Genomic DNA, 25,470 nt, shown 5'->3' on the forward strand with positions numbered 1-25,470 from the left:
AAATGCTGCTAAAAAGAATCCTTGATTTGAAATATTATTTTAAATAAAGGAGGAAAGACTTGCAGCATTTCCCCATGTGTTCATAATATTTCACATGCTTCTCATAGTCTATTCACTAGGATGAACCCAACTGGAAAGTAAACTGAATTATATACCATTTCCTTAGAGACTATCAATATAAATTAAACTAGCAAACATCCTATTGTTGACCAGTTGTGCAGTTGAAGTTATCAAGTAACTTTACATTTCCTAGCAGGTGCATTGACTTACAGAAAGGTGTAAGTCAAATTGGGGAAATGCTTCCAGTGTGAACTCACGTTCTATTACTCTGAATGCTTATTGGTTGGTCATATCTGCTTGATCCCGCCTCACTCGTTACAATACTGCGTTTGTATTGCTGGTTCTTCTGGCTTTGAAGTAAGCAAGTTGAGAGCACCATGGTTCACTACATTTGCAATGTAACTGCAGTCAGAATTAATGTTGTGTCCTGTAAAAAGAAAAATTAGTCACTCGTGACTATACTTTATTGGGTAGTCAACAGGAATTACGCAACAACAGGAGAAACTTTTCCAGCAGTAGCACTGCAAATGTTTAGAAAACTGTTCTTGGTGCGGGGTGACAGTTCTTGCCTTAAAGACATAACCATTGGTATTACCTTCCTCGCTCACCCAGCTAAATCCTGTTTTGCCACTTATTCTATCGGAGAAGGGAAAAAGAATGTCCACATAAGTCTACTGGAACAGCGTTGACCAGGGCATGACTAAGTACTTTTTCCCCAATTGAGCTGAGCTGTGCATGGATAACCAATGAACCGTGGCACTGCATGCAGAATAGCATGGTTTTGGTACTTACATGCATCACTTGAATGCTACTGTTGACCCTAAAGCTGAACCATACATTTGAGTTAGTGAGTGTCAAATAAAGTGTTTGGATTTACAAATAGTGCATTGATGCATCTAGACTTCAAAAACATCCTAAAGTATATTTTTGTTCTTTATAATTGGGTATTGCGGCTGTTGACAATTAGCAAATTGTTTTTTATAAGTTATACATATTCAAAAGTTTTAAACATATTATCTGAACATGCACGTGTTTAATGGAGAAAAAAGTTGTTAAACGTGTTAGTTAACAAACAATGCAGCATATTAAGTGTAGTGCTTGTTTGGTCTTCATGTCTTTCTTTGTGACATCTGTAAATCATTTGTATTTGATTTATATTGAGGGCATAGAAGCAAGTTGCACACATGATGCATACCTCAGTTAGGACTTCACCACTGTGTTTGTTTAACAAAAGGAATATCTTACTGGTACTGTAGGGGCAAAGGTGAATGACATTTTGGTAGTTATTCTTTCACATAATTCAGTTCCATCTGCAGTTTCTCTAAGCACTTACTCAATATCTAGTCAGTCTTCTCCTGTAGGTGTCAGACTCTATATACAACTATTAATTCCAGTCACCATTGTTTATGTCCATGATATTTGCCTCAACAACTGCAAATACCATTTCCCTTTCCCCTCGTAGTGGCCCAAGCTAACACTAGGAATGGCTTGTTCTGATAAACCCCTTTCTTGCTTTGCGTGCGATATGTGATGCCTGGCTTGGTCTTTTGCAGAAGGAACATACACTTATGTATGTCCTACAAAACCCCCTCCCACCCCCTTTCTTTCACAGATAAATGGCTCGTTTAAGCTGGGAGCTGCTCGTGTTCTGTCCGGCTGGCAGATGCAGTGCCTAGTGCCTGGCCTTCAGGACAACGCCAACATGAATGGGGCTGGAGATCAGGCGGACATATTGCCACCCAACTGCATGGTCAAGGATCGATGGAAAGTGGTGAGTTTGCATTTGTGAAAATGTTGTTCTCATTAGCAGTTTTGGTTAATTCAAGATCCAAGCACATCTAGAACAAAGGGAAAAAAAGGCTAGGTCTCCAACCCAAAGTGACAGTGTATGGTGAAACACACACTTTTCCTTGACATTAATACTGTTAGAATTTCAATTCTAGTCCTTGATTATCTTCTGCACTAACTGTAGGCACTATAGACACATCATTCACGTGAAAACCTCAGATTATGTAGATGTCACCAGTCATGATTACTGACATTTTCTCTTAATCACCCGACCCTAGTCCAAGACTGTGAGAGACAGGTAGTCCACCATGAAAGAACCCATGAAAAATAGTTTTGGCTTTAGTTAGTAGCTTTAGTTTTGGATACAATCAGCCATTAAAATAATTAAATTTACAGTAACTCGTGCATATGAGAAGATTGGGCCTGGGAAGGAAGTAAGGTATTGCGTAACAGCAGAGTCACTGCTCTGCCGACTTGATACATTCAACTACACTGTCAGAAACCATCGAGGATCGACAGATCTCCACACCAAAATCACGGCGCATGAAAGAAAAGGCTGCTTGCGCATGGGTGGTCAATTTGTCTCGGCCACTTGGCTGTCATGGTCAAGCAATAATACGATGGCTAAGAGCACTTTAGCTCTTGCTGAAAAAGCAGCAAAGTGAGACTCAGACGCAGTGGTGCAGCGTGCTAACAGCAAATCCACAATGGATGGAGGCCCTGTTCATTCCAAAGAAAGTGATATTGAAAAGGACATAAAAACAAACGTTAGAACTCTGTTGACGTATGAAAGGAATGCAGGTCAATATAGTATTTGTGACATTACAAATAAGTAAAGAAAAAAAACCTTTTGCTTGTTACAAGGAATCTTGAACCTCAGATTTCAATTTCCATCATGCAAAACCGAATTGGGAAGACAGTGGATTTTTTGGCGCTTTCCATTTTTGCTAGCATGCTCGTATGTTAAATCCTCGAATTGAATTGAATGTCCATAAACAAATGGCAATAAACATTACATCCTCATCCTTTTCAGCTGAAAAAAATTGGAGGGGGAGGTTTTGGGGAGATCTACGAGGCCTTAGACTTGCTGACACGGGAGAATGTGGCGTTGAAGGTGGAGTCGGCCCAGCAGCCCAAACAGGTCCTGAAGATGGAGGTGGCCGTCCTAAAGAAACTGCAGGGTGAGGCCAGCGGACAGACCTTTACTGCTCTGTCGACAAACTCTGTGCCAGCTCCTTATGATTCCTACTGTCGCCCGTCCTTGACACTGTCTGTGCCAAGTTGCCTTTGTAAAAAAAACAACTTCAACTCCGGAGTAAAGAGGAGTCACACTTTTCACTAATAATAGCATACAGTCATAACTAATTTATAATAGCTGCCAGCTAACCAGCTGAACCTAGGAAGAAACTGTCACAGTGTTTTTTGTTTGGTAGTTAACCAGTTATTGAATCCAATGTGTCATTTTCATGAAAATGCTTTACAACAGGTGAAGTGACAAAGTAGTTTGTATCCACACCAAACTTGTAATAGATAAAACCATGATAGGTCTCAAATAGATTTGATTTCTTTTTTACCTCAGGTAAAAAGGTAGGTCGAGAACCCTTAACCTAAAATACAAAAACGTGTTCTGTGTCAAAATACAGCATTTCCTGCACAAAGCTTATTTAAGAAAGCAGGTTGTCTAGTGGGTCAATGCGGAAACATTTTCTGCCTACCTGTTTGTCTTTGAATGTTGTGGGTGGGCTTCTACAGTACATTCAACCTATTGAATTATGTTGCTCAGGGAAAGCAACATATAAACAGATCTTTCACTAGGTTACGATGTCCATAATTTCTGCTTGGAAGAGAAGATAAGAATAGCTTTGACTCGAAGAAATCAATAGTGAACCGCTTGACACCGATTTTTCATGTTGTTATTGAATCAGACCTTTCCTCCAAAATGATTAGCATAGGAAAACTGGAACAGACAGTTTGACTCCTCCTATTTGTTTAATATTAGTGAACCTATATTTCTCCTAAAGGGCTTGTACATCTTAAATACAAGATTACCTAGGAGAGTAAAGTCCACATAAAAATACAAACAGTGCACTAAGCCTAAAGAAGTAATGCAAAATGATGGCCCATAAGCTAATATAAACTAACATTGTATAAACATTGACCTATTTGGTTGAAACTCACCAACACTGTGGAAAGATAGAGAACTGAGTATTTGAAACTGTGTGCACATGCAGATCAGATGTGACTCACTTGGCGTCGCTTGTTGGTTGATGCAGCACTAACACTGTGAACGAGTCACATGGAATTGAAGTCCCTCTTCGGTGGTACTCTAACCTACACGCACACAACCCCCCCCCCCCACCCCCCCACCCACACACACTTATATACACACACACGTACAAACACACACCAGCATGCAGGGGACACAAATGACTCACACTGGCTGGGGGTCATCGTACTAGAAAGGGAGAATGTTCATTTTGCAAGCTGTCTCACGTCAGCTTGGGGACTTTCAAAAACATGTGAGGGACACAGAAGTGTTTCACGTTTGTTGAGTTGTAGAAGAAAAGCTGTCAATCTTTGTGTGAGCGTGCGTGTGCGTGCGTGCATGCGTGAGTGTGTGCGTGCGTGGGTGCTTGCGTATGCACCAGTGCCCATGTATGCCACATGCATATGTGTTTGGTATGTGCATGTGTACATACTATACATGTGTGTGTTTGTATGTACAAGATACATGGCACTGATGTAGACATGACACCTGATAAAAAACACCATGGATATGTGTCACATAAAGCTCTTTGACAAGTCACATTTAGGAGTAAAATAAATAATGAAACCAACTGTGACAAATTTTCTCTGTCCTAGAATTAGCAGGATATTGTATTATCAAAATTAATGGTGCCTGATGAACAATGATTATCTTTGCGCTACTGAGCATGCGCTGTAGGTATTTACTGTCATAAAAAAAGAGGAATCACAATCACAATTTGTCAAGTGTTATGTTTGTGGAGCTATAGTTTATGCAAAGTTAGCTTTCACTGAACATAATAGAACACGATTTAGTCTGTAGCTATTAAAAGTCAATAAATCCCAAGATAGAATTCAAACCTTTAAAAAAAATCTTTTTTCTTATGGATAAAGGAGAAGAGAGATTGTAGAGCTGCTTTTGCACAAGTGTTGAGGTTCTCTTGCTAATATTGGTTTGATCGTTTCAGGTAAAAACCATGTATGTAAGTTTATTGGCTGTGGGAGGAATGACAAATTCAACTACGTGGTGATGCAACTTCAGGTGAGTGAATCTATATACCACACACATTATTGACCCTTATTGATAAAAACAAATGGCTACTGACTGCTACTCTTTACGTGAATACAAATGACAAAAACCACAATAGACACAATATACAAACTAATCTATCATTACACCTAATAATCAGGCAGACTACAGTATATGAGGTATAGTACTGTGAGGCACATATTTCAGCACTTTATTTCATTCAGAAGAAAGTAGTTTTACATTACCCTGACCTGATATGTCTTGACTTGATGTATTGCATTAAGTTGACCAAGCTACAAACTTTAATGTAAATTAAGTACTGCTATTGACCCGATTGATGTTCAATATTGTAAAATGAAGCCGTTGACCTGTTGTTTTCCCCGGGGGTCGATAGGGGCGGAATTTGGCTGACCTGAGAAGGAGTCAGCCTCGAGGGACCTTCACCATGAGCACAACCCTCCGTCTGGGAAAACAGATCCTGGAGTCGATAGAGGCCATCCATTCTGTTGGCTTTCTGCACAGAGATATCAAACCAGTACGTATGTTTGGTTCAGTCTGGTTCAATCTGGACTCTTCAATATGTTGTTTATTTTTATCAGGTCTATTTTACCAGTAGTGATGTATTAATCACTACTGGTTAATACATCACTAATCTCACAAACCTGTTCTTATTCAGTGCAGTTATCATCAGCATGATGTATTCATCACATCATAGTCTGATTGATTTCATACATCTTTAAAAAGTACTGGGTTTTTATTATTATGTTTTATTGGCTGATCACATTACTGTGAGCGGCCCTTGATGTATTTTAATCTTTGATTAATGTCTATTTGTTTAATGTTTATTTCTTCCAGTCCAACTTTGCTATGGGAAGGTTGCCTTCAACGTACAGGAAGTGTTTTATGCTAGACTTCGGCCTTGCTCGTCAATACACCAACACCACAGGGGAAGTCCGACCGGTAAGTCAGCTCTGGTTTCCTATGGTTCGGCTGGTGCTGTAATTTCTTTGTTACGTTTTTTGGGTGATTTTCTTTAATTATTGTGGTTTATAATTTATCCCCACCCCCCCTCAAAAAAAAATACAAAAGCCAAATCTTGCTTGTTACAAGACATTTCTGGTAGATTTATTTTGATCTGTAGGCACTTGACAGATTGCAGATTATATATTGTACTTTTTTGCATGTACGTATAACCTTATAAAGAGCTAGTCAAGGCTCTTAATGAATATTCATGGGGTTAATTGTGATTACACAAAGGGTCACTGCAAATGTCTTGTTTTTGACACCTTAAAGATCTGAGTGAAATTGCAAAAACTGTCAAAGGTAAATCAAGGTAATCTTCGTTCCCAGCTGGGTTGACTGTTAGTTGACTGTTATAAAACTCCAAGTGAGTCACTCCGCAGCTCAAATAAGTTAGGGAGCCACTGAGCCACTGTCTGTTTACATAAAGACACAGTAAGATGTTGGGTTTTGGTGCATTGCAGTGCAGTTCATTCAATAGTGGATTCATTTATCAGAGAGCGCATCAGATGTGCCCAACCTGAATGAAGAGAAGAGAGGGCTTGACAGCAGTTACGTCGAACCCTCTGAGCCTACCGTTTAAGATTCAAAACATAAATGAAAGTGTCAGCTCCTTAATTAATATATGTCAGTCATTTATTCTCTTTTTGCCGAAATAGCTTTAGATGTTAAAAGCTCAACTTTTCACAATTTAACTGTCCCTTGTCTTTATAAAAATAGCATGAAATAAAAGTATCAGGAAATAGAATTACTTTGGTTACGTGACATAATGTTTCACACTATGTTGTGCTTTTTATGACAATGAATGAAAAATTGTTGTTGATGTTAAAGTCATTTTATCATATTGTTGTTTGGAGTCCACTTTTAAGCATCACTCTTTTTTGTGAATGGTTCAGACCAAGTGAAAAGCAATGCTATCTATTTGACATTGAGAGAGCAGTTGTTGAGCCGTTGAAATAGATATAGAAAAATGCCTGCATTGTTACTCTTATCCTAATCCTTGGCCTTTGTTGTTAGCTTCCATGGTAATCAAAGTCTTAGCTAATGCCTTACTGGAACTAATCTGGTGGACTGCATTGGGAGTGCCTTGGAGAGAATAAACTCCTCTGTTCTAAAACACTCTTCTCTTTCCCTCTCTCATCTCTCTCTTCTCGCCTCTCTCTAAAGTCTTGCATGCTACGCACACAGGGACACAAACGCACACACACACACACACAAGAGATGTGTATGCAGAGTTCTTGTTATCTGGCTATGGTGTGGAATGTTCTTTTAAATCATTAGAGGCATTCCTCATCTAGTTGTACAGTAACTCCTCCAAGTCTTGTCTTCACATTCCTGTACCTCCTTCTGCCTCTCTGCTCACATACCACTCTTCTGTCTCAATGCCAATCCTCTAATCTTTTTCTTCTGTCATTCTACCCTTCTCTTGTCAATTTCTTATATTTTTTACAGTACTTTGCTTTCCATCCTGCCTTTTCTCCTCCTCAGGCAGTATCTGCTCTCTTCTTAATGTCTGGCCAATCCTCTTGTGTTCACTTCCCTGCCCTTCACTCCTCCCATCCCTCCTTTTCAAGCGCTGTCACAGTGTTGTCTGCTGCTCCACTATTCTCCTCTCTCATTCTCACCTCTATCTTCCTTCTCCTCTTTTCCTTTCTTCATATCTCAGTCACAGGCAGTGTCTACTCCCCTCTCCTTTTCTGTCAGCTCTCTCCTCTCTTTTCTCTCTGCTTTCATCTCTCCAGCTTCACACCAGCACCATCCAGTTGATTTTTCCCCACTCACTCACTCCATTCGTATCGACCACTCACTCCATCACTTCTACCTCCCTCTCTCTTTCTCTACCCTACTTACTTTCTCTCCCTTCCCTTTATCTCTCTGACGAGGGCACTACCTGCTCCTCTCTCTATGTCTCAGCTCTCCTGCCCTCCCCCTCTCCCCCTCTCCCCCTCTCCCCCTCTCCCCCTCTCCCCCTCCCCTTCTCTCTACTACTCCCTTCTGTCCTCTGTCATCTTCCGGGCTGTAGCTCTGTCAGTGTTTTCAGTGCAGATCCCTTGCTAGAACTGGGAGTACAGCAGCGTGAGATGAATATTTGATGAGCCTGCATGCGTCAGTGGCCAATGGCCACCAGCAAGGCCGGCAAGGCCGGCTGTCTCCCCCCTCCCCCTTTTCTACCTTAGTTTTTTTCTCCTTTTCCTCAGTACAGCTGAGTCAGCTTCAGCTCATTGATTCGTGATAAATACAGGGCTCTGGCTCGTCCTGCATTTCCTCAGTTTTTCATACTGTCCCCCCCATCTCTCTCTCGCTCTCTCTCTGACAGGCGTTCTTACAGTGCTCTCCTCTATCTCCTCCTCTATCTCCTCACCTGCTATCAGCCACTCCAAATCCCTCTGTCATATCTCCCTCTCCCTGCCTATGCTCTACTCTGTTCCCTTGCCTTCACCTCTCCCCTCCCTCTGATTACCCCCCCTTACTTACTCCACCACTACTTTCCTGCACTCTATCTCTCCATTTCTCTCTCTCTCCATCTCTCTCTCAGACACAGCACTTCCCCTACACATAGACAGTCTGGTCCGTGGGTGGCTAAGTGTCCCCAGGCCAACATGACTTTCACCTTACCACTGGGATGTTTCATAGCCTTCTTAAAAGAACCACTCAGCATAAAGTTAGCACTAAGATATTAGCCATATCGTTAGCACCGAATTCTAAGCATAAGATGTTGATTCCATGAAAAGGGCCGTCCCAGCTGCTTCATCACGTATTCTCAGTAACGAGGAAGGATCCTCCCAGAGCCTCTGAATAAATCATTTGTGAAGAATAAATAGCAGTGCGAGGTTTTGTACAAAAGTATGGCATGCATTCAGCGTTTTTAATGCTTTTAAGATGTTTGTTTCATTGCTGTGCAATGCTAGGAGGTCTCGAGATGCTAGAGAAATGGAGTGTAAAATGCATGTGTTATGAGATCCTCACAACTTAATGTTCTATCTTAGACCCTTTGTCACATAATACACGTTAATAGTTTAGGGTTTATGCAAAATATAGATTCCACCAGGAATGCGGTTATACAGTACTTTACATATCAGAATGATATAAACAGGGTTTGTACTGTAGATACCTTTGTAAGCAAATACATTATATTGACAAAAGTATTCACTCAGCTATCCAAATCATTGAATTCAGGTGCACAAAGCAAGGGCCATAAGGACATGGATGAGTTTGGTGTGGAAGAACTTGACTGGCTTGCAGAGTCCTGACCTCAACCCGATAGAACACCTTTGGGATGAATTAGAGCGTAGACTGCGAGCCAGGCCTTCTCGTGCAACATATGTCTGACCTCACAAATGCACTTCTGGAAGAATTGTCAAAAATTCCCATAAACACACTCCTAAACCTTGTGGAAAGCCTTCCTAGAAGAGTTGAAGCTGTTATAGCCGCAAATGGTGGGCCGACATATTAAATCCTATGGTTTAAGAATGGGATGTCACTTAGGTTCATATGCGTGTGAAGGCAGACGAGCGAATACTTTTGGAAATATAGTGTAAGTACCAGAGTCTTAAACTGATTCTGACCACTTTCTGACAAAAGGATTCCATTGTACTGTACAATGCATGACAATTCCCATAACCAGCTTTGGATAAAAGCGTCTGCTAAATGAATAAATGTAACCAGTCCATCATCATGTTTTATTTTAACTTTTTGAACAAATTATTTATCTTGTATCGTCTGCTTTTGTGAACCCCTGTACTACTGACCTTGCATTTGTTTTTCATTCCTCTATGTTTCAATGCTTGGTTTGTTTTGCTTTTGTTGTTTTTTTTTGTGTTACAGTTCCTTTGGATTATGATTTTGAAGTGCATGCTCCGACCTATTTCTCCATCAGGTCCTTGCTCCCCCCGTGGCTGTCACCTCGTTACACCTGGTGACAGAGTGACGTGAGTGTGGTCACCGAGCTTCTGTTTTCCTCATAGCAGAGGGGGGTCACACCGAGGTATAATTATACTAGTAACTGCACAATATTTAGGGAAAACACATTTTTAGAAGTATAAGGTAGGTAAAATTTTGCACTGGTTGGGAAATTGTACGTGGTCGCACACATACACATGTTGTTTATAAGTTAAGTTTAACACTACTATTCAAAATAATGTTTGTGACTGAATCTTGTCATTCTATAACTTTCCTTGTTATTCAGCCTCTCCATCCATAATTGTCTGTACAGTGCCTGATGCCTCTGGTTTGACACACTGTAGGTAATCAGTACAGAATAAATCAACAGAGAATCTTTCAGTATCTTTTTTATGACATCCACCTCTAATGGCTGCCAAAGAGCGGGAAAAGCCTACCAGCTGAGAGCACAGGTGTTGTTGACAAAATAGGGCTTCCCTGTCAGGCCTCTTAGTGTTTACCTTAGTGTTCAGTGCACTCAGTGTTCCAGAAGCAGATAGGGGAACTCGGCATTCAGATGCCCTAGGCTAAGGTCACAGACCAGAAATATTTTTTATTCTGAATACGTTTTTAATTTGTTTCATTATGGACTGACTGAGTAAGATGGGGCTGACCTAGATCTGGGTAATAATTCTGTTATCGTTTTATCCCAGTCACTTGATCTCATGCCTATTTCCGGGCACATTGACGTTCTTGGATGAGAAATCCTAAGATTATAGGAGTATTTGGCCTAATGCCCGGTGTGACCCTTTGCTGACATTTCTGATTATTTCATTATTTGGTTACTTTTGTTGTTTTAGTTGTGTTAGACTTAAAGGTGCAAGATGTTCCTTTAAGGCAAGTGGACTTTAAATATTTATGCTATTATTAAACATTCATTGTGGTTTATCCATTACACCATCATTGCTGCATTGCTCATGGTGCAGTGCTGAAGGTCATATCTGAGTCTATAATAAGACATGTTGACTTAGTGTTCAATATATTTTCATATGCTTATGTAATATGAAAAAACTATTAAGACTATGACTCTTTTAATGCATTTTAAATGCTTGATGTAAAAATTATAAATGTAAAGAGGTATTTTTCCGAAGGTTTTCCTCAATACTTACCTTATATAATACATGGACAGTGTTTCCAGTGCCATACTTGTGATTAATAGTAATATCTTGAAATAAGATTCTTATTGTTGTATGATGTTGTATAATGTTTTTCTTTTTAGCCCAGAACGGTTGCAGGATTTCGAGGAACAGTCCGATACGCCTCTGTAAATGCACATAAAAACAAGGTAAATGTTTCTTATTTTTAGTATGTTTTTGTAACATTGTTGCTAACCTATTAATTAATCAGTTTTGTCCTTTAGCAAGTACCTTTTTCCAGACTGCAAAATTATCTGTCAATTAATGTATTTTTAATGTCAATGTACTTTTATTGAACAGGTCGGCTTGTCACTATAGATTACCATTCTCTTTTTTTTCTAGGAAATGGGTCGCCATGATGACTTATGGTCATTATTTTACATGTTGGTGGAATTTGCGGTTGGTCAGCTACCATGGCGGAAAATCAAAGATAAGGTAGACTTCCTCTGCTGTTCAGTAGCATGGCATGATCCTTATAAACAGATTGTAAAAGTGCAGTCTGTACACTTAAATCAATTAATTCTGTTTTCATGTAGTATCAAAAATGTCTGCAAAACAAGTAGATAGTGGTTTGTTGTGATATCATTCAAAAATCTATTCTGTTCTGTCTTCAGGAGCAAGTTGGACAGATTAAAGAACGATATGACCATAGGATGCTGCTGAAACATATGCCTTCAGAGTTTCAAATCTTCCTTGACCATGTATTGGGCCTTGACTATTACACCAAGCCAGATTATCAGGTACTTTGACATCATTATATTTGTTATATAATAACCATAATTCGTTGTGCATAAAACAAATCTGATTTGAAGAAGTATTAGATAGTACCCAACTGTGAAAGTACCAAATCAATGAAGTGAATCGTCAACTACAAGTTCAAGACAAAATCAACATCTTTATTACATACAGTTAGGTCCATAAATATTTGGACATTGACACCATTTTCATCATTTTGGCTCTGTATACCACCACAATGGATTTGAAATTAAACAATCAAGATGTGCTTTAAGTGCAGACTTTCAGCTTTAATTTTAGGGTATTTACATCCAAATCAGGTGAACGGTGTAGGAATTACAATAAATTTTATATGTGCCCCCCCCCCTTTTTAAGGGACCAAAAGTAATTGGACAATTGGCTGCTCAGCTGTTCCATGGCCAGGTGTATGTTATTCCCTCATGGGAGTTCGTTATTTCATTGACAAGGAGCAGATAAAAGGTCTAGAGTTCATTTCAAGTATGGTATTTGTGTTTGGAATCTGTTGCTGTCAACTCTCAATATGAAGTCCAAAGAGCTGTCACCATCAGTGAAGCAAGCCATCGTTAGGCTGAAAAATCAAAACAAACCTATCAGAGAGATAGCAAAAACATTAGGTGTGGCCAAATCAACTGTTTGGTACATTCTTAAAAAGAAAGAACGCACTGGTGAGCTCAGCAACACCAAAAGACCCGGAAGACCACGGAAAACAACTGTGGTGGATGACAGAAGAATTCTTTCCCTGGTGAAGAAAAACCCCTTCACAACAGTTGGCCAGATCAAGAACACTCTCCAGGAGGTAGGCGTGTCTGTGTCAAAGTCAAAAATTAAGAGAAGACTTCACCAGAGTAAATACAGAGGGTTCACCACAAGATGTAAACCATTGGTGAGTCTCAAAAACAGGAAGACCAGATTAGAGTTTGCCAAAAAACATCTAAAAGACCCTGTACAGTTCTGGAACAAGATCCTATGGACAGATGAGACCGAGATCAACTTGTACCAGAATGATGGGAAGAGAAGAGTATGGAGAAGGGAAGGAACTGCTCATGATCCAAAGCATACCACCTCATCAGTGAAGCATGGTGGAGGTAGTGTTATGGCGTGGGCATGTATGGCTGCCAATGGAACTGGTTCCCTTGTATTTATCGATGATGTGACTGCTGACAAAAGCAGTAGGATGAATTCTGAAGTGTTTCTGGCAATATTATCTGCTCAGATTCAGCCAAATGCTTCAGAACTCATAGGACGGCGCTTCACAATGCAGATGGACAATGACCCGAAGCATACTGCGAAAGCAACCAAAGAGTTTTTTAAGGCAAAGAAGTGGAATGTTCTGCAATGGCCAAGTCAATCACCTGACCTAAATCCAATTGAGCATGCATTTCACTTGCTAAAGACAAAACTGAAGGGAAAATGCCCCAAGAACAAGCAGGAACTGAAGACAGTTGCAGTAGAGGCCTGGCAGAGCATCACCAGGGACGAAACCCAGCGTCTGGTGATGTCTATGGGTTCCAGACTTCAGGCTGTCATTGACTGCAAAGGATTTGCAACCAAGTATTAAAAGTGACAATTAGATTTATGATTATGTTAGTTTGTCCAATTATTTTTGGTCCCTTAAAAAGGGGGGGGCACATATAAAATGTTTTGTAATTCCTACACCGTTCACCTGATTTGGATGTAAATACCCTGAAATTAAAGCTGAAAGTCTGCACTTAAAGCACATCTTGATTGTTTCATTTCAAATCCATTGTGGTGGTATACAGAGCCAAAATGATGAAAATTGTGTCAATGTCCAAATATTTATGGACCTAACTGTATATGTAAGGTGCAGGTGTCTGATACACTCAAGTTGAGCATCTCAGAGGACTGGACAAAGAATACAGGAATGAAGGGCAGTTAAATAGTATCACAATATGGGGGGTTTAACTCTCACAAGAAATGTCAGGGGGATGACAATCAACATAGCCTTTGCAAGCACAGAAAGAGGACGCTGCATGCTAGAATGATTCTGTTTAGGCTTTAGATAGGGCTCCTAGAAATTGCCCTGATGTTCCATGTTTCATGAGCTAATATAGCAGGGTATAGTTCAAACATTGTTTAATATATTCAGAGCATTCCAAACAGTATAAAAGTAATAAAGTAATCATTAGCTGTAATCTTTAATTATTGTTAACTGGTCAGTCGTTTAGGACAGACCTCTTCAGATTCCTTAATGAAGCATTTCGTAATGCTTCAAGCATTTCCTCAATGTCTTCAATCTTTTCAATACCTGCCTATTGGAATCCCTTTTCCATTTATCAGCTCCTGATGTCAGTGTTTGAGAACAGTATGAAGGAACGCATCATCACGGAGAACGAGCCGTTCGATTGGGAGAAAGGAGGGACCGACTCTACCCAGTCGACCAGCACCTCCACCCAGCCACAGCACCACACCCGGCCCACCGCCGCCATGGTGGGGTAAGAACAAAACCCGTTCTGCTCAGCAGACCGAACGCTTCTGGCATCTACCACGTTACTACGTATACTACCGCGTTCTGTTTCTCCTCTTGACTGTAAAACGATCCCATGGCTCTGAGGTTCAAGCAGGGAAGCTCTGGTAAAGTTCAGGCAACCCCACAAGCTCACAAACAAGCATGCATTCATGGACGTAACACATTGTAGATTGTAAGCAGGTCAAATGCAGATTTCCTCTAAAACACTAGGGCACACTAGGGCGCATGACGTCCTTGCAGACAGCATTCTTCCATCTCAGGTTGCATCAATAGTGTCTTGGTTTTTGTTACACACTGAGCTTCTAAGTGCAAATGAACAATGAGAGACTATCAGAAAGAAAACCTTCATATCCCGACCTGTTTCTTAACATAAATAAAATAAACTAGATGAGATGAGAAACATTTCGTCAGTTTGGCTAACAGGTAATATTGTAAATGCATACAAATATTCATGCTTTTCATACTTTTTATTGACATTAAAACACTAAATATCAACAAGGGCTTAGTTGGCAATAAACACCAGCCTTGGCACTCATCTAATAGAATAGTGCAGGACATTTAATTGTGAGATTTTTGCACATCAATTTCACATTCATTTCCATACACTAACTGCGCTCACCAACACCACCTTTACTCTTTCCCACCGTTCAGAGCCATCAACGTCACGCTGGTCCCCGGCGATCTTCAGAGGGAGAACACGGACGACGTCCTCCAGGACGAGCACCTCAGCGACCAGGAGAACGCCCCTCCGGCCTTGCCTGGCAAGCAGGGGGCCGAGACAGCCAGCCTGGTACCCAACGAGGGCGAGAACTGGGAGGACACTGACTTCAACCGCAACAAACTCAGGATCAGTCTCAGCAAGGTGTGGCCGAGATGCATGCTACCCAGTTTGAGGGAAAGAGTATGTGAGAGTGAGTAATTGATAGGTGAAGATAGGATAACACTTAATCCCCAGGCAGGGATATTTGGATGTGATGTAGATGGGCAGGTTGAAAGAAAGTTATGAGTAAAGATAGATGGTATGCAGTGAATAAATGGGTAGAGAGATTGGAAGTCGAAAGGCTCAGACTCGCATTAGTCAACAATAACAACCCGAATAGCAATAGCATCTGGAAAACCAAGTATTGACCACAAGATAGCACCGAAACGGAATGGTAACTTAGTTATACATTTCCTTTTACTTGTTGTGTCCTCTGCCATTGGGTCTCCTGGGAGTCCAGGAGGAAGACCCAGGTCGAGGGGCTTGCCCTGTGTCTCCTGGCCGAACGGGGGGCCCAGATTCGCCCAGTGGCCAGGTGCGCTCCTTGAGGTACCGGCGTGTCAACAGCCCTGAGTCAGACCGCCTGTCTGCGGCCGAGGGCAGAGTCGATGGCTACTGCCAAAGGTAAGAGACCTCCAGATAATATTTATGTGGTGACGTCAAATAAACCTAAGAATACATTTATGTCTGGCTGTTGTCCCAGCCCAACATCTTCAATGACCAATTTTGTAGTTGATCTTGATAACGTGTGTAAAATGTGTGTGTGGTTAGTGTCAGGTCTCGCATGGACATCCTGGGCTCGCCCTCTCGCCACGTCTACTCCTCCCAACCAGCCCAGATGCTGTCGGTGGACGGCGTCCGGTGTGGCGACCGGCAGGCCAGCGGGCGCCACGAGGGCTCGGTGGCCTCGGTGGACCAGGAGGCACACAGCAACGCCTTCATCCGCTCCGTGCCGTTGGCTGAGGAGGAGGACTTTGACAGCAAGGAGTGGGTGATTATTGACAAGGAGACCGAGCTGAGGGACTTCCAGCCCACGACATCGGGCACCACCGACGAGGAGCCCGAGGAGCTCAGGCCGCTGGAGGAGCAGGAGGAAAGGAGGAAGCTCCGGGCCGCAGGTGTGGAAGAAGATCATAGTTTTTTTTCCTGGAAACGTAATTGTAGTCATTGTTATTACATTCTGTTGGTAGTTGAATACACTTCACAGTTTATTTTAATTCAGTTGTTGTGAGTGACATCAGACGCATTGCAGCATGTTTTGTTGCTGATTAAATCACCTTAAAACTCTTATCTACAATAGTAATTAGTATTTATTTACAAAAAATATATATAAATTGTGCAAAACATTTTCTGTGTCATGTAAAGGTATCACAACATTTTGGAAAAGTAGGGATGTGATTGCTAGGAGATTTTTGTTCATTCTATCACACTATCATAGCCAGTTAATATTTGATTAGGTGCAGATAATACAAAGGAAAGACTGTGAAAGTCAATACATGCTGAGCTGTCGTCTGGTAAACCTTCTTGGACCACAACCTACCCCCCCTTGCAAATACCCTTTGAAGAAAGATAATCTTTGAAGGCTTGCTGTGTGTTGTTGAACTGGTACATTTTTTCATGTGGATGAAGGCTTCACCTTTTTTTTTACAATACATTTTTACAAAAATGAAAAATAGTCACTCAAGAGATGTTAATACTATATGTTGGGATATGATTTCATTGTCAACAACAAATCCTAGATTCCTAAAGATTTGTGTTGTTTAGGTGCTGAGCTAGTGGTACGGCCCAAGACCCATACCAGGGACAGCAGTCGAGGCATGCTGACCCTGACTGAGGAGGAAGCCTCCCGGAGGAGCAGTGGCAGCCCCGCCCAGTCGCCGTGTCACTCACTCCCATCAGGCCGCCCCCGGAGAAGAGAGTCCGAGCCCATTGGACCCCAAAGACCGGTAAGAGACCGGGTCATCCAATCAGAAAGGAGAGAGCATACTCTACCCTTGCATGTTCATGGGCTTGGCTTTCGAGTAGGTTGCTGCAGCACAGCTCCACAACTCTTTTCATTGTATGGATGGGCCTAAGTATTTGCCAACCCATATGGTTAAAAGGAGAACTGTACTGTGTCAGCTCTGGTTAAGTGTCCATTAACATGTAGTACTCAAATTGCAAAAAGGCAAGTAGCCCCTGTGAAAGTGAATAACTAAGCTAACCATGATGCCTGCTGCCTTTTCTGATGAAATTTTCCATGAGCCCATTCTCATGAAGTGGTTGTCGTTGACATAGCAGATTCCATAAGCAGCCTTGCTGTTTGATTGTGGTAATATAGCTTTAAGGCATGAACTTGACAGTTAGCATTTAAAGTTTCCAGGTTTTGTGTTGACACCTGAAGGTAACACAGATCTGGCTGTAAAAATAATATACAAGTAACTAAGTTAGTCACAGATATATTTACTTAGAACCCCATATAGTACACATATTGAAACTTATTTAATTTAACATTAAGAAAATGAAATCTGACTGCTAGTAACTTGGTTATTCCTTATAAATGACAATCATTTGAAAAGCAATTTTACAAAAGGTGGTTCAAGAAATGTGTTATCAGGTTTTACATGTTGGTTAACCAAAATTGTTATTTTCCATCAGTTTGTTTTCCCCATGACTTTAGTTTTAACCATTGTTTTTGTAAATCTAAAGTATGAGTGGGAAACTAACAGCATATTACAACATTATTGCACTTTTTTATGATTAATAACACAGTTTACTTCCATTAACTTGTTTCAAGACGTCTATGTTTTACATTTTATTGGTTACCATACCATTGTTGGTAACACATCTAAAGTGTTTGTAAGTATTTTAAACTACAATGCAATACAGCCACTGTTTTACAGTGGTCCATTGGACTGCGATAGAAACACAAGGTATTACACTGAGTTTTTTCACAAATGTGGACCAGAGCTCCAAGAAAAAGGGGAATGTGGCAAAATTCCAACTGAAGTTTGCATCGCCAAAACAAGTTACATTTTAAGATCCTCCAGCCCCTGGAGAGCCCCCTTCCAATTCCTTGTTCCATTTATCCAATACTGAATACAGCTAAAGCATAATACCATAAAATTACAGTTCTTATCTAACTGAAATGTTTTTTTTGTTACATAGTTTATGTTGTAACTTATGATTTGTGTACACTAAACAAAGTAAAAAAAAAATTGGGTCAAGAATTTACCATATATATTTCTTCTTTAGGCATCAGAAATAAAAAATTCACAAGGCAATCAACTACATGTTAGTTGTACCATTGTATTAGACCTAACTCACTTGAACTGTAACACTTTTAAAGTACACAAATTAACTGGCTTACTAAAATAGTAAACTGGAAAGAGCTTGCCAAAAAAGCTGGCAATGTAGTTTTTAGGGGTAGATGTTGGTACTACAGTTATTTTTGCATGCAGTACTATAGGTGACAGTGGTGGAGAAGATCAGATTCAGAAAGTAAAAGTATCATTGTATCATGTCTACTGTTCCGCCTACTGAACCAAGTGATTCCAATCACCTTGATCTGATATTTAGCACAGTTGTAGGTCAGTGAAAATTTACTTTTTTACAACACACGGCACATTTATTTTCATCATTAATATCCACCTCTACTGAGTTTCAAGGACATCAAATTATCCTTCACCATAGATCACTGCTAATATTTTATAAGATATTTCAAAGCATCATAACAACAAATAATTAAACAGTCACTCATTTATCAAGGTGCTCCCTTATAGTAATGTTATATAGTAAGTAGTACCTTCCACTGACCAAACTGCACACTGTTGCCCAGCACCAGAACTATGTAGATGAATGATGAGATGTAATATATCAGCTCTAGAACCAGACCATTTCAAGTTTGCTGTATCCTGAATAACTTAGGGAGTCCATTGTAATGTCATTAAATACATTTATTATAAATGTATGATTAAAGCTGAAAATGTTGCTCCACGTATATATACCACAAAAATTGCATATTATGATTTGACTGGTTTACTAGTGGTTTGAGCCCCATATAGTACATACTAGTTTGGTACTACTAGTTTTGTGTGTTTGCATATTTGAAGACCAGTTTTAAGTTTAACTTGATTTGCACACAAGTGTTCTTATCAAAGCTTACCATGGTGTTCAGATCAGAAATTTTTGTCATCCATTTCTTGTGACTGTGTTGTTATATCAAAACGGTACACCTATAAATGTACATTTCTTTCTTTTTGTCTGTTGTGCTCAGCTATAGAATGCATTGTATCTGGCCTAACACTAGAGGGTGGCACAAATCTTCTCTGGTCTTCACTACTACATTTATACTATCTTTTTCATACAGCTGCATTTCACAGGCTTGTTTAAGCCAGGTCTCCAACTCCAAAAATAATTGACGTTATCACTTAACAGATGAATAGAGGAGTCATACATGTCATCAACAAGGGGAAATTATGATTATTATGACTTTTAAGTGGTTTCAAATGAAGTTAAAGAAATACAATTGTGTTTAGTTGATTAATTTAAAATGACAGGGGCAACTCTGGGACATTTCTTTTCATTGATCTAGTTTCTTATCTTTGGGACTTAAAGCACACTATCAAAGATGCATAATCAGTCCACTGCATCAGTTTGACAAAATCAAGTCTGAGGTTCTCCTTTGTATGCAGGTCAAGCAGACAAATTGATATTCCCAGCTTTTACTTATGTATATACAGTATATATCTTTAATTTCCGTACATTGTTTTACACTTCAATACTTTTTGTTGTATAGTGGATTTAACTTGTCAATGATTGACATGACAAAAAAGATATACAATCAATCTTTAATGATATATATGAATAATTGATACCTGCATATTTAGGAGTACTTGAAACCATACTTACAACATGCCTTATCTTTCATATTAATGTATGAAGATTGGGAGGAACAAAGCTTTTGTCAACTTCAGTTAGGGAACATATAGCTAGTCTCACATGTCATGACTTGTTTTTATAACATTTTCACACATCGGAAATGATTCCTCACTTCCTTTGGTGCCTTTGTATTGGCTACTGCGAAAGTACCAAGCCTTGCAGTCCTACAAAAGAAACGGTCGTTTTTTTGCTCTGCGATCTTTCCCTTGATATAACTGCTGCCTTTGCCCAACCTATCGCTTAAAAGTACAGTATTTCAAGTTGCACATACCCGAGGAGAAAAAGAAAAAGGCGAGGGTGCCATGGGAACAGCAAGAGAAGAAGTAAAGTGGTGTTTTGGGGTAAGCACAGTTTAGGATAGTCCTTTACCTCTGTTTTTTTCTCTCAATTGAGTTTTTGTTTCCGAACTCCTTTTTGTTGAGCCATATCTACCCCTTTTCCTTCGTCGTGTGTTTGTGTTTCGTGTGCTTGATGAAATCATCTCTATTTTGTGTTCCCTCTTTACATTTCCAATGGTGATTTTCCTACTAACATCTTAAAAAAACACATTCGATTCTCCAGGTTCAGTGTGTTTCCAGACTAGTAATACATGTGCAGTGCTTGTGCAGGTGGCTTGTGTGTTTTTGTTAAGTGCATCCTTGGGAAATGTTTGCAGTGTACATTGATTATCAAATAAGGACTTTCCTAGTCGCAGTTGCTCAAACCTAGCAACCTACAGGGACATGAATCTGCATTGGGAATAGCGTGATGTAAAGCGTCCTTTTGTAAGCAACCTAGCTACAACTAAAGTTATTCTCCCTATCCCTGTTTCAATTGTTTTCTCTGCAGGCAACTGCAGATAAGTCACATAATATGCACACAGGGAAGGAGCGTTTTTTAACAGATGTATTCCAACACTTAATATTGGCTTCCTTGTTTCCTTTCCCTAAAGCCACTGACCTGAAAGGCTGTTGATGAGTGAGAGCACAAGATGATCTTGCCTATCTGATCCTTTCAGATCATCAGTCAGACAGGGGAGGAAAACTAGTAGAAAAGCCATTTTAGAGTTTTGGAGTGTAGCAGTTAAGATGTTTGTTAGATGTTGCCCCTCTCTGCCGTCCATGCTAACACACCGCCATCCTGTTCTCTGATTGGTTTTTCCGCAGCTGGATGAAGACAGGCCGCACCCGAGGCCCAATCAGCTGAGAAGGCTGGCCTCCTACGTCTTCTCATCCTCAACCCTGGAGACGGAGCAGTATCCCCACGCCGGGGGCTCCTTCATCCAGCGCAGCCGCTCAGCCGAGAGCAGCCCCGCTCATGCCAACATGAGCGGCCGCCGGCGCCATGCTCCCCTGCAGAGCCCGGGGAGCCCACGGACCAGACATTCAGTGTTGAACGCTTCTCGCACGCAGATCCAGCAAATGCTGGCTAAGCTAATGAACAAGAATGCAAGCTAAGGCAACCAGGCACGCAGGGACCTACCCACAGGCACACACAAATACAGTTTACATGAACCATACACAGTACACACACACATAAGTGGAATTACCCACTACCCAATAAGCAATCCTTCGGCAGGCTGATGAGAACGCAAGTGTGACGCACACACACATCCAGATTGTCACAGACACACACACACTGTTTTCTCCAACTCACTGTAATATTACTATTTTTCAAAGGAGAGAATACAGTAAGAAGAGAATTATCAACAAATGTTTCATGCAATAAACTCTTAAAAAACCTGCTCCTTGCTAGTTCAAAGTTGCACATGCCAGGGAAATGGAACTGATTTGAGGTTAAACTGGTTGAAGTGAAATTTCAGTTTTTTTATTTATTTATAAGCTGTGTAGATATAAGGCCATAGCAGTGGGACTGTTCTATGACTGTTCAGCTTTATTCATTTAATATCATGCAAAATACTTGAGGCTATGTCGTTGAATGCAGGTCATTCCAGCGATAAGTATACCAACAAAATGATACTGTCATTTGAGTATTCGATCATAAGACTTAAAATAACAAGCGATGCAATATTATAAAATAAGTTTCCATGTCCCAAAGGAAGTCTTAATAAACCTGTAACACCGTTGAGACTAATAATTACTAAAGGGTTTGCATCATAGAATCTAGTGACTTGTCATACAGTAACACCTTTAGTAGTGTTCTAATCTTTCAGATTTGAAGTCACAGTATCCATGTCTGTTTTATTAAGGTTTAATTGAGAAAATATTTATCTTTAAAAGTGGCTTGATACCCAAACACAGTTGTTGCAAATGGCCACAAGCTTTAGTGAAGGTGATGACAGAAAATGTGTTCTGGTATTTGAATTCGGTCAAGCCGTTAACTCAAGTCATTGATGAAGTTTTGCTTGCAATACTTACACAAGTCTCAAAATTGATTCTTACATAGATTCTAGTGTGCCAGCCTAGATCACCTACATTTCTTTAGGGGGATCTCACTGCATTCATTTCCTGGTTAACTGTCCATTGAAGACTCTTTATGTCAATTTTACTTCAGTGTGCTCTCTCAGAGTAAGTTGCGTAACTGGTTTTGTGCATAATACTGGAGTGAGATTTAGGTAACACTCTTTATAGAGCATCATGATGTATGGATTGATACACGTTAAAGTGTGTGCCTGTTTCTTAAATCCCTGTTTCAAATCCTATCATGACATATATATCATGACATATATCGCTCTGGATAAGAGTGTCTGCTAAATGACTAAATATATTCAAGCAGTGGTTGTGCGGGAGGGTTAATTAATGGATGCACTTGGGAAAATGCCGCCCCCCTCTTAATGCCGCCCTAGGCGGCTACCTATGTCGCCTGTAGGAAGGACCGGCTCTGTATTCAAGCCATTGGTTCAATTTCAGAAACTAAAAGATTCAGGTAAAGAACTGGCAGTGTGAGGTGTGCACTGGGGGAAAGACATCTTGTACAGGTTTGTCTAACTAGATTGCTTCATTTTGCAAAACTAAAGATTTAGATCATGCGGGGGTCATTGAACAATTTTCATGAAATTACACTCATCTCGAGCCAATCTGTTGGCCATGTAGCTAAACCAACTGTGACTAGAACCGGACTGTGGAAACTCCCTATCTGCTCAAAGTGTCCGTTACAGTCATTCCTGGTGAAAATACTAGTGGACCATTGCGTTTTAGGCGTGTCCATTTTAGCCTGGTAGTAAAGTGAGGTATGTCTAGATTGACTGTTGTATGCTTTACTGTGTCAGTGTGCAATTAGTCATGAACATTACTGAATGCCGCTTAGTGGCACTTTGTTTCCCCTTGAATTTTGCACCTCACTGTTGCACTTTATGGGACTGGATAATATGAAGTAACGCAATAAATGTTAAGGAGGTTTGGGCTAGAAGTTCTGTATTATGGCCACCAGATACTAGGAAGAAGCAATACTCAATTCCTGTTCATTGTATCACACCTTTTTAAGCGATGAGGTATTTGACACTTCAATGGGCAGCAGTTGTAATGTACTGGCATGTATTGTCAATGTAGCCATTGGGTAATGTAAGGTCTGAATTATATAGAATTGCACCTCAGTTGAGAATGACTTGACCGTGAGATCGAAAGCTTGACTCTGCACTGTAAGTTGATGCTTTTTCACCAATGTTTGTGAGACGTCTGTTTGTTACAAACTTACTTTATGGATGTTGGCTAATAAGGTATATTGTCTTCCCTGTTCTACTAAAACCATTGTCATATTAGTCCTCTGAAAAGGCCTCATCACATACAGCCATCTTATTTAATGTTATTGATGACATTGTCACATCTATGATTGCTTTTTTTTAAAGGCGTTTAAGGGCTACGCTAACAAAATATGTACCTCTTATGCTTTTGTCAAGCTAGCATTTTTAGGGTTTACATTACTTACAGTAAGCGCGCTATTACTTTCAAATCTTATCAGTCTGTTATAAAGAAAGCAAATAACCGTTTGACCGTTAATATAACTTGCTGCTGCTTGATCATTCTCTTAATTTTGTTTTTAGGCACCATATTGATAACACTCCTCAACACTGAAAGTGAACTAGCTGCTAACTCTTTTGTGTTGCACGCCTGCAAATGTTTCATTCATGCAATTTCCAAAAGATATGCCTACGTCCTTTTCATGTTCTGACTAAAACAGTTAATTGCCATACTGTACCTATCTCAATAGAAGGATGTCAAAGGAAGAGACTGTACTCCTTCTCAAAAATTTCTTGAATTGAAAAAATATATATCTTGAAAGTAAACCATATAGTTAAAAAACAGTGGATTCTTTTCTTACAGCTAACAATATTTGCATGACTTACACTGAAAAAAAAAACAACTGTAAATGTATAGTAATTTATTTTACTTTTGTATATCACTGGTAAAGAGATACTCACGGATCATAGACAAAATTCGAGATAAAGCAGAGTTGTGTTGTTAGGTCAACACTACACAATATTACTTACAATGTATTCATTGTGGATGATATTGTTTCTATTGTTCAGTAGTGTAAGCTAATTTGACAGAAATTACTAACGTTTACAACTGTACATTAGCACGTCTCACATTTGCAGTACAACATATTTTGTTGAAAGAAATGTCTTGTGACATTGTTAATATGGTAAAATCTGTGTCTGTAAAGGAAATATGACACATAAATATAACACACATATCTACGATGGAGAAATTCCTATAAGAAAGAGTCTCTGACATATTTATCAAAATGTTATATACATTTGCTATTATTTTTAAAATGTACAAATATATGGCTAAGCCCCCAAACATTCACCTACTAGTAGTTCTTAAGGTATGAGTGACAAGTGCACATAAAACATGAGCATGTTGTCCTACGAAATTTTAACAAGACTGTTTTCAAAACAGGGCTCTTTGTCAATGAATTAATTGATCTTTCTAGCATAGGTCAATGTTAGACTTGTATAAATGTAATGTATTCTGTGTTGTGTTGTACTGCATACTGTTTACCTGCCATCATTTGTGAAAAGTGTATTAATGCCAATGTCCATGTCTATGGAGGAACAGGGTAATAGTGAATAATACAGTTGATGTACAGTCTCAGTGAATCTAAGTGATAACACTGGTGATCTGTTGTGACTACTTTTGGCTGAATCAGTCTTTTGAGTCTTCATACAGTACATTGATTTTCTCCTTCAACTGCACCAGTCTTTTCCTGTCTAGTCCCACAGACAAGTACTTATATGTGATGCACTAATACATAGCTAGCCATTGTTTTTCATTCCTTGCAAATATTTGAGATAATCACAAAGAAATGCTCCTGGGTATGACGTAGAACGTGTGATTTATAGTGGTGCGGAGATAAACAGTTTGCAGTATTTGTCAAGTGTGATCCG

The 25,470-nt window shown here is 39.9% G+C and overlaps 1 protein-coding gene across 4 annotated transcripts in view; it reads left to right on the forward strand.

The window, feature by feature from the left end:
• Positions 1-25,470, forward strand: part of ttbk1a (tau tubulin kinase 1a) — a 33,571-nt gene that overhangs the window by 2,441 nt on the left and 5,660 nt on the right. For 3 of the 4 annotated variants that reach the window (XM_062448789.1, XM_062448788.1, XM_062448790.1), the window contains 13 exons: positions 1,673-1,831; positions 2,882-3,029; positions 5,061-5,134; positions 5,517-5,657; positions 5,978-6,082; positions 11,301-11,366; positions 11,560-11,652; positions 11,832-11,957; positions 14,272-14,426; positions 15,113-15,323; positions 15,682-15,845; positions 15,993-16,339; positions 16,986-17,167. In XM_062448789.1, the coding sequence (XP_062304773.1) occupies positions 1,724-1,831; positions 2,882-3,029; positions 5,061-5,134; positions 5,517-5,657; positions 5,978-6,082; positions 11,301-11,366; positions 11,560-11,652; positions 11,832-11,957; positions 14,272-14,426; positions 15,113-15,323; positions 15,682-15,845; positions 15,993-16,339; positions 16,986-17,167 (1,920 nt within the window). In that variant the 5' untranslated portion in view covers positions 1,673-1,723. Of the gene's footprint in view, positions 1-1,672; positions 1,832-2,881; positions 3,030-5,060; positions 5,135-5,516; positions 5,658-5,977; positions 6,083-10,037; positions 10,072-11,300; positions 11,367-11,559; positions 11,653-11,831; positions 11,958-14,271; positions 14,427-15,112; positions 15,324-15,681; positions 15,846-15,992; positions 16,340-16,985; positions 17,168-25,470 lie in introns of those variants that run through there. The other variant, XM_062448791.1, reaches the window with a different exon arrangement.

This window comes from Osmerus eperlanus, chromosome 22, assembly GCF_963692335.1.
Source record: "Osmerus eperlanus chromosome 22, fOsmEpe2.1, whole genome shotgun sequence".
In the NCBI taxonomy this organism is placed as follows: Eukaryota; Metazoa; Chordata; class Actinopteri; order Osmeriformes; family Osmeridae; genus Osmerus; species Osmerus eperlanus.